Source organism: Amborella trichopoda, chromosome 3 (genome assembly GCF_054954075.1).
Source record: "Amborella trichopoda isolate Santa Cruz 75 chromosome 3, AtrichopodaSantaCruz75HAP2 v2.0, whole genome shotgun sequence".
In the NCBI taxonomy this organism is placed as follows: domain Eukaryota; kingdom Viridiplantae; phylum Streptophyta; class Magnoliopsida; order Amborellales; family Amborellaceae; genus Amborella; species Amborella trichopoda.
Genome location: NC_142338.1, coordinates 55,979,779 through 56,000,651, shown reverse-complemented (window position 1 = coordinate 56,000,651; position 20,873 = coordinate 55,979,779). Strand labels below are relative to the sequence as shown.

Sequence of the window (20,873 nt, the reverse complement as noted above, 5' to 3'; positions counted from 1 at the left end):
GCTCCTATAAAGGTATCACACGCACCCAATATTTTTAAACCCAGATTACCCTACTGAATTGACTACCTAGTAAACCGGTTTGGATAGGATAATTGTCGATCTGGATTGGCGATCCCACTGATTCTCCTGAGTGAGAATCGGTCAAAAAACAGTGAGAAAATAAAGAAGAAAATAATAAAGAATATAAATCGTATGCACTAGAAATCTAGATAACCCATTTCCCTACCAGAACTAGGCGGTTGCCTCAGGCGTAAGATCCGACCCGATTCCCATTATGACTAGGGACCAAGTCAGTTCGAATCAATTCCCAAACTAGATCAAGTGATTCTGATCCGAGTCTTTGTTTTTTAAAAACCTTGCTTGCACCACACATAACTAATGTGATTAAATCACTAAATGTTACTCTATTTTTGTTTTTGTTTTTTTTTAAAAGAAGAAACAAACATAAAACAAAATCAGTTGAATTTGTTAAAACTTTAAGGACGCGGTTAGCATGCGGACAGCCAGCATATTGTAGAAATGCGAGCTTGACAATAAATATATTTTTTAAATATAATTTGATCCTAGGTTTTAATGTGTATATAATCTTTAACATGGAGATTATGAATATAAAAGAAAAAATTAAAACCTAAAAATAATAATTATATTAAGAAAACATTTGGACTGGTAGTTACAATAGTTTTTAGATGGACCACCTATTTGCATCTATCTTTAAGATGGACACTCTAGACCTCTGGACCGCATATTGTAGAAATGCGGTCCAACCCCGCATGAAACAATTGTTCAAATTTTAAACCATGAGAAGTGCCGCCATCATCAAACTATATTTGACTTCCGATTACCACAATTAAGTAAAGAAAAAGATTTCTTAAGCTACTAGCTATAATGAATAGTATAAGCTACTAGTTTCTAACCATCAGATCTTCATCGTGTGGTTAAAAATTCATATCATTATTTTAATTTTAATTTTTTTTCTATAAATTAAATTAAGATGCAATTTTGGGTATATATACCGAACACTATTGTGCACCATATAAAAATATAAACAATTGCTTTCAATAACTTAAAATAAGCAAATTACCCCAATCAATTTTTAGAGGTATTTGGGTCATTTTATATTTTAAGAAATATTATATATATTATTACTGTGTGCCCTATTTTTCAATACACATGTCCAAAATTTCATTACGATATGATTTATAGAAAAAATATTAAAATTTAGATAGTGAAATGAATTTTGAACCACCCCGATGAAGATTTGACAGCCATGAGCTAGCAGCTTATACTATTCATTATAACTAGTAGCTTAGAAAATATTTTTCAATTAAGTAAATAGTTGTTATATTATTCATTATAGTTAGTAGCTTAGAAAATATTTTTCAATTAAGTAAATAGTTGGTTATTTAAGAGCTTTGCATATGCACACATTAATCAAGAGCACCAAATATTTACACGTTTTTCTTATTTTAAGTTTGCAATACTTTTTGGACCTATTATTTCTTACCTTGCTCTGAATATAAGTTGTAGGGCTTAGCAGAAAACAAACACACACACGCATACAAATAAAAAGTAAAAAAATTGCTGTTATTGCATTGTATATGATGCAACCAACCAGTTATGTTTACGTGGATGTAATGAGGAAAAAATGTAAATGTAATTGGTAGAACAATACAATGCCCAATATACCCAATGAACATATTATACATTTACTTCTCTGGGTAAAAGACCTATTTAGATGTATTTTCCCATTAAAAAAAAAATCTTGGGATCCATTTAGAATTATCAGATGAATATTTTCAATGAATCGTTGGGTTTTGAATTTCTAAAACACTTTGTTCTTTGCTCCATTCAATCTCAGAACGTCATCTCGTTCATGTGAATGCGTATACTTTTCTTTTTTTTAGGAGGTTAAATTCACACACTCTTGGGCCCTAAAAACATTACTACAAAGGGTTTTCACCCAAGGAGGCATAAATTTTATGTTTTAAATTGAAACATATTTTATTTTTTAATAAGAGTGAGGATTTTAAACTTTCTTTTAAACTGGCACAAACTCAAGTAAAGAAAGGTGGGTTGTAATAAATAGGCAACCAAAAAACAAACTTTGCCTTATCTTATCATAAATATCGAACATATATTATATGCTCATACTAGAGTGTTCTCTTAAGCAATGCGTTGTGACACCCAGCTGCGCTGCAACACCCAGGTAAGCAAGGGTTAGAAAGCGTTTAGAAAAGAATAGATGAACATAATTCATGTAGCTGACCCCAAATCATGGGGATAAGGCTTCGATGACTTTGATGAAATATATATTATTTATAAAAATATTTCATGATTTTCAATATTTTCCTTTTGTGCTACTTTCATGAATTTTCGTTTATATAAGCATTTAACTTTGGTTAGTACTTAGAGCCAGAATTTGAAGTTCTTTAAACCATTTCTCAAATTTTTCCTTTAAACCATTTCTCAAATTTTTAGGAGTAAACTTATCAAATTACTTGCAAGAGATGAACAATTTAACATGTTGACCATAGATTCTAATTTATTTTCAAAAATAAAAATACATGGAATGTAGTTGCAAATTGGCAAAGAGTTTACATCAGCTTTTAAGTGGTCCCTAATGACCCAATGCCACTTGAGTCCCATATAATAATGGATTGGGGTGGAGCCCAATTGGATAAATGCCTAACCATAGTATACACGTCTCTGTAGATATCAACGTATAAGGCCTTCTTCCATCGCATCAATTCGGGCAGTGTTGAGCTCATGTTTTACCTTTTACCTCTCACTCTCACACAGTTGTCAAATTTGGTTTGCTTGTGCCAAAAAAGCATAAGCCTTCGAATTTGAGGCCTAAAGCGTAGTGAAGCGAAGCTTGGTGCCAGCTTCGATCAGATTCGGGCAGTGTTGAGCTCATGTTTACCTCTCACTCTCTCACAGTTGTCAAATTTGGTTTGCTTGGGCCGAAAAAGCATAAGCCTTCGAATTTGAGGCCTAGAGCGAAGTGAAGCTTGGTGCCAGCTTCGATCAGATTCGGACTGCTTCTATCCACTTTGGTCAAAGTTCAAAGTCTCTCTCACACACACTCGAGTTATATGCGGATATTTCCAAGATAAGCAAGGTTTGATGTTATTTTAGTTTATTTCCACTACTGAAGAGACACAATGGGCGATCAGATAGCACTGTTAAAACACTTTTTTGAGAGAGTGACATTCCACTCCCATATGAGAGAGTGAGGGAAGGAAAAGTAATACGAACAGAACAATTAGAAAATTTATACTATGATCCATATGACTGTTGAATCTACAATCAAAGATGTCATCACTAATTGTTAATGGAAGGACCGTGACAATATATATAGATTGGGACCCACCAGACAGGGAATGACCCATGTAGGTCTCACTCTCATGCCGTAACAGTCCATCTATGGATTCGATTGTTATAGGCAATTGCGACCGTAGGCTCTAGTAGTCATGTGGATCACCGTACATTTTCCCCAAAGAAGGTTCACGGACACTAACAATTAAAGTATTGTACATAATGAGGCTATTGCATTGAGTTTCATGCACAAAAGTAACGAACACCTCGAGCCCTAAGCTGTAAAACCACATAGCTGGGGTGTGACATAATCAATACAAAGTTCAATTTTTTTTTCTCAAACTTGAAACGCAACCATTGATACACTCCAACAACCTAATTTTACATTTAATACCAAGAGGTGATTCTGACCTTTTTGTACCAAAAATAACCAGTTTTATTGTATATTTTTCTTAGTTTGAAAACCTAATTACAAACCAAGCTGTACTGCCACAAGAAATAGTTACCTCACAAAATTTCTCACCAGAGCAAAGTGAGAGCGCCCCATGTTCCATTTCCCCTAGTCATATCCGAAATTTTCCCATCTGACCTCTGGATCTGCCAAGTGCCAACTAGCAGTTATACGCTTTCCAAACTTACTCTCCATTGGAAGCTCCGAATACTCAGAAAATGGATCAATAATTTCTAAATGAATGGTTCATATTTTCTTGAACCAATGTTGCTCTTCCAATCGAGGCCTTCCATTAGAGGGATCAAAACCCCACCCTAGATAGATCCACCAATATGAGGTTACGTGGAGTTAAACATCAAAATGCTTTCAATATATACGTATACTAACTATGCGCACGAAATGAACTATGGCTGCTGACTCACTGAGTATTAGGTCTAGAAATAAATGAATATAGAAGTGCTGATAAATTGCAATGATGAATGGAGCATCTCACTACTTATGGAGGGCCAGATGATCTTGATGACAAAGGGTCTGAATTTCTCAGTTGTCATTATGTTGTTTTCCTTTGTTAAAAAAAAAAAAAACTTCATAGTTGAGACAAAGGCAAAGTCAGAAGCCACAGAGAATTTATCATGATAAGTAATAAATATCTCATTAGACAGCAGATTTCTAGCAAAGGGCATCACAACCCAAGATGGTATAGAAAGAAGAATGCATTTTATGACATCAAGGAGCTCTCGTGGCACGAGAGAGACTAATTTCACAATTCAAACTCGCCTTTGATGCTTTTATGGTACCTTTGCTGTCCCAACTGCTTAGGAACATAAAAGATAGATCGAAGTTACACATTTTGTAAGAAATTGTAGATGAGAGAAACCAATTGGTTGGTTGCTTACAAGATTTCAAGCTTCCTCAAATATTATGAACATGTGGAGAGAGAAAAATGGCCGTTTGGTTACTTTCTAGCAAGTCTTCGAGCCGCTCCAAATAGCAATGCCTTACCCACAACACCAGTGTGGAGTCCACAAACAAGAGCCACAGTTCCACATATAAAGACCAATTTCCAGGGGACGCCATGATTTTCCTTCATCAGTTCTGAAACTTGACTCTTCTCTTCGGTTAAAGACTGGTCTGCTAAGGAGTTTGAGAACCAGCCCATGGGGATTGATGTGTTTATCCGAGCTAGCGTTGCGGTTCTAGAGAGAGAAGCCCCTGATTTTCTAGCAAGCTGGTAAGCACGCATGCCCGAATGCAATTTCTTGACGGCTCCCCACATGCCATGGCGGACTCCAACTTTGGCCACATCCTTGGGGATGCCCATATCTTCATAATGGACAAGTGTGACCTCACAGGCTGATAGTTGGCCATCGCCTTTACGAGATTCCACTGCAATCATATTGGACAATACAAGATCATTTACTTGTCGAAAGAAAATCTTTTAGAATCCATCTTTTCCATAAGTGCAAAACACATTGAACACATTGTGAAACAGAATCAGCTTCTCTTGTCCTTAAACATTTTTCAGGGGTGATATAGTCATAGACGATTGAAAGTTGATTTGCACACGCATGTTCAAACATACCAGCTCTGATACGCCAGCTTGAATAATAGAGATCGACACGCCTCGGCTTGTCACGCTTTGGCAGTGCTGGATACGGTACCCCCTGCCAGAAGATGTTGAGATTCAAGATATCATGGCTATCGTTGTGCGATATCAATGAGAAAACGAAAAGTTCGTCGCAGCTAAACCAATGCAAATGAATGAATGATATAGGTAAGGTAAGAGCAGCGCAAAAGACAGACAGATATTATGCAACTTGTTAATTACCTACAAGGATTTCTCTGTTTTGGTAGGTAATTGCCTACAACATTTGCTAAGCTCCTATGACAAAAAGCAACAATATGAAGTATTGTCTTACAAATACATAGCAGCAAGGCATAAACAATGAAATAATTAGGATATGAACTCAATTCAAAACAATGATTCAGAACTTTTACAGAGGATGCAAGTGCAGAAATTCAGCCATAAAAAATATCAATCTCATATGATGCAGATAGAATAGTTTTCCATCTTTGCAAATTTTATTCAACACGTAAAAAGATTGTTATAGTTTCCTAGCTTTGTCATTTGATCTAATTCAGCACATTAGGTCTTGACAGTCATTTTCAGTAACTAAGCTTCTTGGACTTTCTTATAAAGAAAAAACATTCTTGGAATAAAGCATTTTTATTGTTATAAAGCTTTTTTATTGTCATAAAATATTGATGAGAGAACATCAGGGGAAAAAAATAGACAAAAAAATTGAAAAGAGAATTCTGAAGAAAGAAGCAATAGCATAAAATGAGCCATGAAACTAAAGCAAAAAAGGACAAAAAAATATGCTAAAAGTTCAGTACATTATTCTGAAATGCTGTCTAGGGAATCTTGCAAAGTCATTCACGGAAATTCCTGAAATATCTAGGGCATCTTTCAAAATTTTGAACATATCCTTGCAACAAAAAATCAATAGGATGTAGGCTTACAACGATACAAAAAAGAAGAATTGGAAGCAAGTTTGAAGGTAACATACAGGAGGAAAAGGCCATGAACCAATATAAAAAGTTACAACCAACAATTAGATGGCAAACCTGCTCAAATCTACTTCAGATGTTAAACTCTCATTTAATGAAAGATCTACTAGGAGACATCATGATATTATTAGGAAACATCTCATATTTTTTCAAATTCTAAGTAGTGCAGATGTCCATGATAGACCATTCTCTTCAAGAATGCTTCATTCATTCTTCTTTCAAGACATAAAAAGCTGGGGCCAATATTGACTACTGGACATTTTACAACATTCTTTTTTTTTTGGTTCATCTCATTGGTGAGCATGTGACTAGAATCTGCACTCATGGGTTTATGCCTATGCTCCAAACGATTAGGCTACATGATTAACAAAGCTCTGATTCATCATCATCATCATTTTAACCTTTTTCCAATTAATTGGGGTCGGCTATTAGCAAAGCTCTGATTCCTAAGCCCAAACACCAATATAATATTAGTGCCAATCGAGCTTGTAAAACTAGGATCGGGAAATAAGATCGATCGTCATCATCATCATCCAAATCTTATCTCAATTATTTGGGGTCGGTTTCAGAATTTATTAAGATGCGGCAAAGTTTTACACTGGCTGCCTACCTAACGCAACCAACCTCCTTTTCCCAGGCTTGGGACGGGGTTAAGGGAAAGTTTAAAGTCCTCACCCTTATGGAACCATTGCGAAATAAGATAAAAATGAACTAAAAAGTGTAACCCACATAATTCTATGCACAAATATGTCCCTTTCATTGCAGAAGAAGTTCTTGGAACTATAGAAGCAAGAGGATCACAGCTACATCAACCAACATACAAGTGCATGATGCCAAGACATTACCTGTAGACTCTATGTTCTCTCCAATAGGCTCCAAACTGATTAAATTATCCAGATCGCAGCCACAAATGGAGAAAATGAACAATGTCACCTGTAGCTCTTCTTCAAACCCATCATCTCAATACAGAATAAACCTAAAATTCACCAAAACTCATGAAATCTAAAACCAAGGAGAGACTGGGGATGAAGTTCCAATTCCATTGTGGGTTAAAAAAAAGTGGCCCCCATTGCATTTCGTTAAGAATAAATACGCATTGTGTTTATTAGCCCTCACAAGGTTTCAATCATGACGCCCCATAGCGAGGCAAGAGAAATATAAAGACCAGTAAGAAGTATCATGACTATGGCCACGCCATTATTTGCAAAACCGAGCAACCCGTACAGAACATATCGATCTTCCTATGCCCATAGCTGCTTAGCCTTTCAAACCATACAGGATCGGTATTCTTCTTCAATTGTGCCACTAAACTTTTCAATTTGTAAACATTTCACTTGTATGGAACTCACGCATGGGGTTTGTTTGCTCATTTTCGAATGGAACTCCTCTCTCAAGTCCTCAACCTTTGCTTGCAGCCTTTTTTATCAGATCAATGTTTGTACTACTAGTTGTGGTTGGACAGTCTGAAATTTTTAATGCAACTTAATTCATTTTATTTTCTAATTTCATCTGTTTCTCTAGCAAATAAGACTATTCTAAGTTTTCTAACACAGTTTCATGTCACTATTCTTCCTGATGCTAACCCAACTTGTTCATTTTCTGTTCAAAGGAGTCCTGCAGGCATAAGGTAGTGACAGCTCCCAATATTCCTTTCAAACAATTGAGCCATAAAATGCTTACAAACTAAACAGATGAGAATTAGAAATGCAGAAACAAATGCAATTCAATTGGCTTCCAACTAATAATCTTCATTCAACTTATTCATGACAGCACCAGAAACAAGGACAAATTACCCCATTCCCATCAATATGATCAAATTAAACCAAGATATTCGCAATCCTATCCTGAGTTAATAAGATGTCACTTCTTTTGTCATATAGAACTCGCTTACCCAAATTCTGTTTTACTTGGATCCTAAAGTCCCATGATTTTATGAAGATACAATAGCTAGGTAAATGTCCTCTAAAATCTAAAAAATTTGCCACTAAGGCATGACCATATAAAAGACAGCCATGATTTGATAGTGCGTAGCTCTCCAACTTCTGAGGAATTACAGAAGTTTAGGTTATTTATATGTCATGATTTGATTCTGAACAAGGGAAACTAATGCATGATTGCACGAGTCTTCAGGGCAAAGGTTAAGATTGAATTGATTCCCTAGAAGAAAAAATTGCTTACATTTACTTCAAATGGAAAATGACAGTAATTGATACCAAATTTTAGAGATTAAAAGCAATATCCAACAGTCAATTCCACGTTTGCAAGGCATTTTAGGACAATTTTTGGTAAAAAGAGTCCACAGAGCACGGATCACCAGCAGCTTTGAGTTTTCAATCGCAAAGAAGAAAACCCAGTGGGAGAAACTAGAGAAACAGCTTCTACTATTTTCTTAATAAGACTTCTTAATTACCTTTGTCACGCAATAGTATGTTCTTCCACATTCCCATATCCGGCGACCAATTATATATTCTCGATCACTGCAGAAAAAAGGGAACTGATAACAGAAGAAAGCAAATTCAGTTGCAGTTTCCAATCAAATAAAATGATGGTATAATGAACCAGAAGAGAGATTAGAAAGGCAAATGAATAACAGATCAATTGTTCAATACAAAAACCTTCTTTATCCAGTGAACAATCATGGTCCCTGTGAGAGGGCACTCCTCTAAAATCTTAAAATAGGAGAGCATAGGATCCCATTTTGGCCGGAAGTCATCATCCCAAAAGAAGTCTCTAACCAGTTCTGGTGCTGCATCCTCAAAAACAGTTCTACTGCGGTATTCTGTGGGACCCACCTAGGAAAAGACCACAATATGAATTCACAATTTTTCTATCATGTATTATGTATCATCTTATAAGTTTGGCAAAGATAAAATGAAATACCAACAACTCTGATCTTTTCAAAACAAATTGCTAGTTGAAATTTAGCTTAATACAACATTTTGGACAGAGAAGGGTTTTATAACCAAAATGAGCTGAAACTTGGAAGGTAGATCTACACAAACATAGCATTTGAAAGAGTAAACTAATAAATGAAAACTACTTTTCCTTCACAGCCAAATTCAGGGGATAGCGTAAGCCACCTTACAAATGTATGAAGAGTAATATCTACCTCAGGTTCATGACGCCAAGCTTGGTATGTCATGTTCGGAGTGGAGTGTTCCATGAAACTTTGCCATGTTGTTTCTCCATCCTTACCTTCTAGAAGATGTACCAGATACTCCAAATCCTTTTCATTAACAACAGGCTCTTCACGAATAGAACCATGCACTGTATCACTGTGGAAAGTTTCAATACAATTACAACTCTGTCAGTCTGCTACAGATCTTATAAAAACATAATTTGTCAAACAGAAGACCCGATACTATATATCCATTTTTAAATTATTTGGGTTCATAGATAGACAAAAATGAAAGCAGGTTGTATTACTAAGCAAACACTTTTTTCCTTTTTGTAATCAAACATTTATAGTTATCATAGTACAAGTGGCTCATTTTCTTTCTTCTTTTTGATAGAACAAGAAATCAATAGGATCTCCAATACAATGTCCATAACCCCGCAAGGTTTAGTGTATGTTTCAGTGGTGCATTTGTCAACATTGAAAGAGTCCTCCATTACAATCAAGGGGCTACAGATCAGTATTACATGGGCACGGGTGTCATGTCTTTAAGTGTCGAGAACTTCAACCTAAAAACTTAGTATGACCCTGATACATCCGTACATATATATATATATATATATATATATATGGACAAGCTTTCTATGCTTCCCCTACAGCATAGAAGTTCTATCCTCCCCCTTATCCAACCATCCATTCTGAATGAAGGGCTAAGATTCCCCAATCACAATGTCACATCTCTACACTATTTTATTTTTAATTTTTTTCTATAAACTATTTTGACACCAAATTTTGGACGTCCATTCCTCTATTAAACTTGCACTAGCGAAAACTATATAAAAAAACAAAATTCAATAAAATAAAATGATCAAAGTACCCTTGAAAGTTTCAATGGTATTTTGGTCATTATATTTTATCAAAAAATTATTTTTAATATTTTTTATAGGTGTGCCCCTAATGAGAAGATGGCACGTACCAAATTTCACATTCATACAATTTGTATAAAAAAAGTTAAAAATAAAATACTTTGAGATGTCAGATCTAAGATCAAACGGTGACTGGCTCTCTTGATCAAAATTGGATGGCTGGATGGTAGGGGAAGCATAGAAACCTTTCCCTATATATATATATATATATATATATGGTGCGGTTTGTATAGAGCTTAGGCTCTAAACAATAAAATTAGAGCCTAGGATCAAATAGTATCGAGAAATGTGGTTTCAATACTGAAAATCTTTGTGATAGCCTTAAAATATATTTTCATAATTATTTATAAAGCTTAAAGCTTCAAAAATGGTGTAGATCAACAAATCTATGAAAACTTGAAAATCTTGAAAATTGACGGTCCAAAAATGCATTACAAAGTACACTATTTCCAAAACTTGAAATCCATTTTTTTCTAATATCCATGCATCTTGATGTCGAGATGATCAATTTGAAGATATTTGGGCATCAAAACAACCTATTCTAGTGAAATTTTTGAGGTAGGCTCAAATTTGATTGTTTAGAGCCTCGGCTCTATATAAACTTTTCCCATATATATATATAGATATATAGTTTACATAAGGTTGCAACCCTAAACAATAAAAATAAGGTGCACCACCAAATTTTATTATAAAATGTAATTTTGGTGTAAAGAATTCTCAGAATAGCCTTAGAATCTATTTTCATTTGTAATTATCAAATTTGGCACTTCCAACTACATATATCCGTATCTTCTGGCAGATATTCCTTATGGTTTCAAGTCAGATATTTGATCTCTAGGTTGTTGCAGGTATGAGATCATCGCCCATCATCCGGCTTTCAAAGCTTTTGATATGGCCGGATCGATTAGTAAGATAAACCGTTCTTCCATTGGTCCTTTGCCTGCATGCTACTCTTCCTTGTAAGTATGAGTAAGAGCAGTGTTGTTTCTTTGTCGAAGTTCTTGAAGAACTAAATATAAGTCTAATGTAACCTCGTGGAAGGCTATATACTGTCTATAACATTGCTGAATTTGTATACCTTGCCGACTAAAACAATTTTTTTTTCAGAAAAAAAAAGTCAATAAAATAAAATTTAACTCCAAAAAATGGTTCAAAACAAGTAGATCTATAAACACATGAAAATCTTGAAAATGGACAGTCCAAATAATGTGCTACAAGATGCACTATTTTTGCGACTTGAATTTTTTCATATTCATGCTCTTGATGTCGAGATGATCAATTACAGGGTTTTCCAAGTTCAAAATAGCCTTCTATAATGGATGTTTTAGGTGCACCTTAATTCTACATTTTAAGCTTGCAACCTTATTTAAAATTTTACATACATACATACATACATACATAATATATATATATATATATATATATATATATATATATATATATATATATATATATATATATATATATATATATATATATCTGTGTGTGTAGTGTGTGGCCTTGTGGTTTGTATAAGGCCGAGGCTCTAAACCATCAGAGTAAGGCATGCCTTCAAATAGTGTCGAAAGATGTTGTTTCAATACTGGATATCTTTGTGATGGCTTGAAAATTTATTTTCATATCCAGTTATAAAACTTAAAGCTTAAAAAATAGTGTAGATTGACCAAATCTATGAACACTTGAAAATCTTGAAAATTGACGGTCATAAAATACATCATAAGATTCACTATTTCCAAGACTTCAAATCCATTTTTTTTGTCATGTCCATACGTCTTAAAGTTGAGATGATCAATTTGAGGAATTTTGGGCATTGAAACAACCTCTTCAAGTGAATTTTTGAGGTGCGCCTTAATCTGATTGTTTAGAGCCTCGCCTTGATATAAAAATTTTCCATATATATATAGGGATTGTTTACAAAGAGACCATTTATCTTTTGTACATGGAGCTCACAATCATTCCCACTCATTAGATGTTAAATTGTATGACTTGGGGTGAGTCACGAACTTCGATAATTTTCTTTTGGAATTTTATGTCTAATCAATGACACTCTAACAACCACCCATTTTGAAATTTAATGGACAAAAATGATTGTGACCTCCATATACAAAAGATAAAGGGCCTCTTTGAAGACAATCCCATATATATACATATATAAAAATGTATACAATGAGAACATTTACTTTTGAAATAAGGAAGTCACAATCATCATTGACCGTTAGATTTGAAATCGGGTGGTTGAGGATGTATTATTGTTTGGGCACAAAGTTTAAAATAAAAATTCTCCAATGTTGTAACACACTTTCATCTATTGGATTTCACACCCTAAGGCTAAAAGTGATTGCGACATCCTTGTACCAAGAATAAATGGTCTCATAGTATGCAAGCCTTATATATATATATATATATATATATATATATATATATATATATATATATATATATATATATATATATATATATATATATATATATATATATATATATATATATATATATATATATATATATATATATATATATATATATATATATATATATATAACTTTGCCTTGGCCGGACCCTACCGATTATGCCTGTCCCAAGCCTGGGTAAAGGAGGAAGGTTGTTTTAGGTGGGCAGCCAATGTAAAATTTTCTCACGACTTTCTTTGTATCCTAAATCTACTTTATCTAGTCGTATCGAAGGTATGACCCTTGACACAGCAGAATGACGGAACAAGATTTGTATAGCTGACCCCAAATAGTTGCGATAAGGATATGATGACGATGATGATGATATATATATATATATATATATATATATATATACTACTGAACGAAATACAATTAAAGCCATACATCCTCCTGAACAAAGCTTGAAAATACAAGGAGTTGCTACTATGGTATCAGCTACTAAAACTCCTGCTACTCCAGAACAAAATATAGGATCCTCATCTTCAACCCAAATGGTTGTGTATGAAACAGTAGCTACACCATATAAACTCAATAATGCAAATATAGCTCGTATAGAATTGCTTCCCCATATAATTGAACAAAATAATTATACAAATCTCTGCCTCCATACACTTGAACAACTAGTACAACTAATAGAACTCTAAGGATCAAAAACAAAGAAGAAATTATTATTAATGATATTGAAAACCAAATACAAAATTGGAACATACCTAAAGTCCCAATATCAGATGTTTACAACAAAGGCACATTCGATTTAAAAATCGGATATGCTATTAAAACAGTAGAAGAAACTTTATCTGTTACAAATAATCAAGAAGACTTTCAATTACTATCTCAGAAGATATTACAAGTCCATAAAACAAAAAACTATAAATATTTACATATAGGATTAATTCAAATAGCTGTAAAACCCTTAACTCGTTTAGGACTAAATAATTCTATCTTAGTACGTGATACTAGGTATAATAGATTTTCTGATTCACTACTAGGTATGGTTGAATCCAGTTTATGTAGTGGACCTATATATTTCAACTGTTTTCCAAATTATTCTGTATCTCTTACAGATCCAAATATTCTAAATGTTTTATCTTTAAATCTTAAAACTCAAGGATTTAATATGATGACAGGTTCTCAAAATATAGCCATTGTTTATCGAATCTATTACAAAGTAATGACTACATTATGTCCAAATGTACTCCAAATAGATACGAGAGGACAAACAATATTTTTTCAAACCAATATGGAAAAATCAAATACAATTGTACCAAAAACAATATCATGGTCAGATATTGCTCTACCCCAAACATGGTCTATCCATAATGAAAACCAACCATCACAAAATCCCACTCAAAATATTCCAGACAAAATTATTGAATATACAGACGGAAATATTGAAATACAGTTCACCACAAATAATAGAATTATGGATAATGCATCCATCTCAGGTACTTCAAGTACTCATTCTTTTCGAGAACCAGAACCTCCAAGAAAATCCATTACTACTTATAATCGAATTCCTCCTATCATAAATATTCCATCAACACCAAAACCACAAATTGATGGACTCCTACGAACGTCTGATAATATCATTATTCCCCAATACAGAGAAGCTCAAGAAGAGCCTGCTGAAGCAGAGTTCATTCAAGTATTACAACTTGAAGAAACATTTGATAAAGAATACATCATAAAAGATTTTTTATCTCCAGAAAATAAAAACATTAGAGAATGGTATGTAAAAGAGTTTGAACCTAGATTAGTAGAATTGTTTCACAAACGATTTAACAAATGGAGAAAAAAGGGAAATAAAGGAACATGTTTTTTCGATTGGCTAAGAGACACCTTAAGCCAACATAATATCCCTATTCCTGATTTTGAAATAAATACACTAGAAAACTTATTACATCCTCCCATTTATAAGGAGAAAAAACAGTTATTTTTTAAACCTCCTCCTGACTTGAATAAAGAAAAATTTCTTATAGGAGATTATAATAAAACACTAATGGATCAATTAATCTCCAAATTATCCAAATTAGAAATAAAAGATCCCAAACAAACAATTGTTTTACCAGACAATGATAAAGGAAAAGCAAAAATCCCTGAACATGATAATATGACTCTACAAGAAGAAATACTTTTCCAAATCAATGAAACCATGGAACCACCAATTGCCAACACAATAAAAAATATGCAAACAGCGTTTTCTGAAATTCAAATTACTCCAGATACTATAAATCGAATCAATTACAGTAAAAATTGGCAACCAATAAATGCCCGACCATATTATAAAAGACCAACCCCAGTTGATATCCAATTAGAAGAAGACCTAACAAGTCATACTTCTACATATACAGGTCGAACGATTATAGATTGGAATATTGATGGAATCTCTGATCATCGAATATTAGATACAATGAAACACCTGACTATGTATGCTTCGGCATGTAAAATGGCTGGTAGCCATGACCAAGAAATAGCAAAAGCAATAGTGTCAGGATTCACTGGATGGTTAAGAGGATGGTGGGATTCCTATCTCAATGAACAAACAAAACAACAAATATTAACTAATACTCGACAATGGACAGCAAAAAATGAACACAACCAGGATATGGTATATTTTGAAAGTGATGCTGTCAATACATTAATCTATACAATTGCCCTCTATTTTATAGGGAATACTTCAATACTTGCAGCACGAACTGCTGATCTTTTATCCAATCTACGATGTCCTACACTATCACACTATAAATGGTATAAAGACGTCTTTTTCTCTCGATTACTCATACGCGAAGATAGTCATCTTGACCACTGGAAAGAAAAATTCGTAGCAGGATTGCCCTATCTATTTGCTGAAAAGGTTAAAGAACGTCTAAAAAATAAAAATAGAGGTGTAATTAATTACTCTCAATATACTTTAGGAGAATTATCTTCAGAAATCTGTGCTGAAGGCTTCGCCCTATGTACAGATCTGAAACTCAAAAAGCAACTTGATAAACAAAATTTAAGTGGTAAAAAAGAATTAGGAGATTTCTGCCAACAATTTGGCTATCATATGGATCAAACTCATATAGATAAAACTAAACCACATAAAATACATAAAGTATATAAAAAGAAAAAACATCGTAATAAACCCGAAAAAACATATAAGTCTTTTCCAACCAAACAGAAAAAATATAGAAAATTTACGAAAAGTTTCGCTTCCAAATCATCCCAACAAAATAAAACGAAATTACCTGTTTGTTATAAATGTGGCAAAGTCGGCCATTATAAAAGTCAATGCAAGGTCAAACAAAAACTAGACTCCATTACATTAGATGAGTCTATCAGAAATAAAATTTATGATATTATTCAAATATATGATTCGTTTGATAGTTCCGATACAGACACTACTTCCTCAAGTAGTGATACTTCTTTTATAGGAACAATACATGATGATTTTTATTGGTCAGATATTAGTTCGAATACAGAAGACGAAATATGCCAATGTCCTATTACAACTTCAGATATTCATACATTAACAAAAGAAGACAATCTTATTTTAGATTTAATAGAAAAAATATCTGATCCTGATGAAAAAAGAGAAATAATTACTCAGTTTATCAATTTAACTAAAACAAAAACAAAACATATGCCCTTAGTTAAACCTCCTGATAATTATAATTTTTCTGATATCATGAAACGTATCAGCCAGCATGAAGCCACCTAAAAAGAACCTACTATTGCTGAACTCAAAGCCGAAGTCAATATAGTTAAGGTAGAATTATCCCAATTAAAAAATAGAATTCAAATCCTTGAACTTCATGACAATACCTCCGAAATAGATACTGAGACAGATGTCATAGAATTTAGCCATTTACTCAAATCATATCATCCCAATGATTATCTAACGAAATGCGAATCATCCACCCGACAATCAGTAAATGTTTTAAACCGAGTAATCACACAAAAATGGTTTGTGCTAATAACCATTGTCATAAATGATGAATATGAATTCCAATCTCTAGCTTTGGTAGATTCAGGTGCTGATCTGAATTGCCTCAATGAAAGATTAGTCCCTACAAAATACTTTGATAAAGCAACCCAAATCCTTAATACTGCAGATGGCAGTAGACTATTCATAAAATACAAGTTATCTAATGACAAAATTTGTACTGAAGGACATTGTTTTCCTACTCCATTTATTATGGTCAAAGGACTCAGCCAAGCTGTAATCCTTGGCGTACCTTTCCTCACTCTATTATATCCAGTTACTATTTCCCATACAGGTATTGAAACAAATCCTCATGGTACCCCTATAAAATTTGAATTTCTTGATAAACCCAAAATTAAAAAACTCAATACTGTCAAACAAAATATCAAACAAAAAGAAAATTTTATAGGATCATTACAACTTGAAATCAAACATAAGATTATCAGTGAAAAACTTCAAACTAATGATATGATAAAAAAAATACAACAACTCAAAAGTTTTTTTGAAAATGAAATATGTAATGATTTACCAAACGCCTTTTGGCATAGAAAACAACATATTGTTGGATTACCATATGAACCAAATTTTAGTGAAACAAAGATACCAACAAAAGCTAGACCTATCCAAATGAACACAGAGTTATTACAAACTTGTCATCATGAAATAAAAGATTTACTCCACAAGAAACTTATACGTCCTAGTTCATCTCCCTGGAGCTGTTCTGCTTTCTATGTCAATAAAAATGCTGAGCAAGAACGAGGAGTTCCATGATAAGTTATTAATTATAAACCCCTTAATAAAGTCTTACAATCGATTAAATATCCCATTCCAAATAAAAAAGATTTACTCGATAGACTCTTACATCTCTTGAACCACATTTTAAACATCTTCATACTTTCCACCATACAGTTAAAAATGCTGGATTAGTAGTTTCTGCTAAAAAGATAAATCTTTTTCAAACAAAAATTAGATTTTTAGGACACAGTATAAATCAAGGGACCATTATCCCAATTGATAGATCTATTCTCTTTACTGATAAATTTCCTGACAAAATTTTAGGCAAAACTAAATTACAACGATTTTAAGGATGTCTCAATTATATAAGTGATTTTTACCAAAATCTAGCTCTTGATGCTAAACCTTTATATGACCGATTAAAGAAGAATCCTCCACCTTGGACGGATGTTCATACCTTGGCTGTACAACGACTTATCATACCTTGGCTGCACAACGACTTACACTTAAGGCCAAAGAACTTCCATGTTTAACTTTATCTGACCCAGCAATTTCTAAAATCATTGAATGCGATGCTTCTGAATTACGACTCGGTGGTATATTAAAACAATCTATTAATTCTAAAAAACACTTAATACGATTTACTTCCAAAGCCTTGAATCCAACCCAAAAGAATTATTCTACTGTCAAAAAAGAATTACTTGCTATTATTCATTGTGTTTGTAAATTTCAAACTGATATTTTAAACCAACACTTTCTTATTCGCACCGATTGTAAAGCAGCCAAAGATATTCTGCAAAAAGATGTTCAAAATCTCGTCTCTAAGCAAATATTTGCCTGATGACAAGCTATTTTATCTGCTTTTGATTTTCCTATTGAGCATCTTCACCGTTCTACTAATTCTTTACCTGACTTTTTAACCCGTGAATTTTTGCAGCGGGGACCGTACATATTATAAAAGACCACTAAGGACGACACAATCTCATCCTACGACTTTTCCTCTTACGGTTTGCAACTCTTTCTTGATAAGAAAGCATAACAATATGAATAATCCTCAGTCTTCAAATACCAAAAAAGGAAAACAACCTATGGAAATAGTACCTAGCAATATGTTTGGGCCTCTTATGCCCATCCATTCTTCTTTAAACCTGACACCTATGTCACCTCTCAGATCTTCAAATGTACCTGAATACTTGTTACAAACTCCTCCTCAAAGTCCAATACAAACTCCAAGTCCGGCGTTTTCCCCGGCAACCTATCCAAATAAACAACCATTTACTTTTGCCAAATCAGTCTATGTAGACACAGCCTTCCTCTCAGACATACCTATTTCTGATACTCATGCACAACTTGACCCAAATAAAATAGCTCCCCTTGATCTTATCAACCATCTAAATCCTTCATATGGAATCAAAACTCGTGAATGGTATGAAGCCATTCTCATGGAAACCGGTTCGGTTTGAATAGTCCATTTCTACCAAGGCACAACTAAAGTATATGCCTATTCTAAATTTCAAATCAAAAAACTACTTTCTTATGATGATTGGGGATGCAATCCCCTTCAAGGGAAAAAATTATTAAACCCTGAATTCCAATATAAATACTATAAATATGCTGAATATATCGATGCATGGCACAAAGTGTTCTTTTACCAGAATCCCAATAATACTCATTCCTGGTATTTACAATTCAAACTTCCCATCCTTGAAAGATTCCCAAATTGGTTTCGCCATTGGTTCTTACTATGGGGATCACAGACTCAAATTCTACCTGATAAATTTCAGGCATTCCAGACTAAATTTGCACAATATAATACTTGTACCGACCTAGAAGATTTCCATCTTTATTTCATGGCAATCTATCTGATACCCTGGATTCTCAAATGGGATTACTCTATTTCTGAAAATAATACTAGCAATTATGAGTATATTCTCAAGCTTGACAAAACCCTAAAAATCAAATGGTGGGACATCTTCAGTACTGATCCTGCCTCCTTATCCCTGAAACGAATACCCCCGCAAACCAATGTATTAAACCCACCAGTATATAATACAGTCAGTTTACCCACTTTTCAGCCTATCTGAAAAAAAATGAAGCAATCACACCCTAATGCTACATTAGAAGAAATAGAGCAAAATCTATTCAAAATATTTGCCCCTGATACTACTGCACCAGCCACATCAGAAGAGACAGTACAATCTGGCAATCCTTTGCTAGACGATTTTAGCCAGAGACCCGATGAGTAGCTCGGCCCAATATCATCTCATCCAAAGACAAGATGTTTTCGCTGCAAAAATTTGTCTTGTTCCTTACTTTGCATACAGAATACGACAAGCTACAACAAATATTCCTCTTTAGCTGATTTGACTAAATAAGAGTCATATCATGCACAGTAAAGATTCCTTCTTCAACTATCAGATAAGATCCCACTAGCAAATGATGCGACAAAAATATTTCCCTTACATAAAGCGACAAACATCTGCAACAGTAAAGATTCTCTTGACCGATGTGACTAATTTCGGGTCAAATCACCCGCCTGACGTGTCTCCTCCTCCTTCGCTGTTGTTCTCACGTACCGCTCACACAGACCACCTAAGATTCGCCATGTCGCCATCCGTCACCATCACCGACATCCAGCTATCTTCTACACCTACCACGTACCCCTCTTCAGCAAGAATCTTATCTTCGCATTCCTTCGTTGTCAAGCAAACGAATATAAGCCACTACAGTTTCCTTCGTCACCAAGCAATCAATCCCAGCCACATGCTCTCCTCCGGCGATCCTCTATAAATACCCATTCTGCCAACAGAAGAAGGCAGACTGCATCAAGGAAGCAAAAAGCTTTATCAAGAAGCAAGCTCTCATAGTTCTTCATATTCTCTCTGCTCTCTCATATTCTCTCTCTCTTCTCTCTTTTCTTCTCACCTTCTTCTTTCATTTTGTAGACAGTAGGTTAGGCTTTTACAGTCATCGACACTTGTACACCATGAAAGTCGGTAACTTCCATATGACTTCTTTTTAGAATGTGTGATTGTAATCGATCTTCTTTACCTTCTTATTATCCTTCTGAGTGGAAGAGATTTGCAAGTCTCTGTATTTGTAATCAGTAAGTTATGCAATTTAAGTTCGTTTTTACATTCAAAATCTGCGATTATCTCCATACTTCTTGGATCATATTTGATATATCTTGGTTCCCTGTTTTAATTATTCTATTTGTTTTCCTCTTCTAGGTTACGATTTTACAACAATTACTAGAATATAACTCTATAATCTTTTCATATTTATTATAAAAGTAATAGGGTAGATCTTGCGGCAAAAATCGTATCAGAGTCAACCC

General features: G+C 34.0%; 1 protein-coding gene across 4 annotated transcripts in view; it reads right to left on the bottom strand.

Annotated features, from left to right (window-relative positions):
• Positions 1-4,435: 4,435 nt before the first annotated feature.
• LOC18429490 (uncharacterized) overlaps positions 4,436-20,873 on the bottom strand; it is a 34,392-nt gene continuing 17,954 nt past the window's right edge. For 2 of the 4 annotated variants that reach the window (XM_088861511.1, XM_006838776.4), the window contains 5 exons: positions 9,450-9,615; positions 8,956-9,132; positions 8,751-8,834; positions 5,352-5,433; positions 4,436-5,155 (listed from right to left, as the gene is read on the bottom strand). In XM_088861511.1, the coding sequence (XP_088717637.1) occupies positions 4,725-5,155; positions 5,352-5,433; positions 8,751-8,834; positions 8,956-9,132; positions 9,450-9,503 (828 nt within the window). In that variant the 5' untranslated portion in view covers positions 9,504-9,615 and the 3' untranslated portion in view covers positions 4,436-4,724. Of the gene's footprint in view, positions 5,156-5,351; positions 5,434-8,750; positions 8,835-8,955; positions 9,133-9,449; positions 9,616-18,304; positions 18,423-18,444; positions 18,544-20,873 lie in introns of those variants that run through there. The other 2 variants (XM_088861513.1, XM_088861512.1) reach the window with 2 other exon arrangements.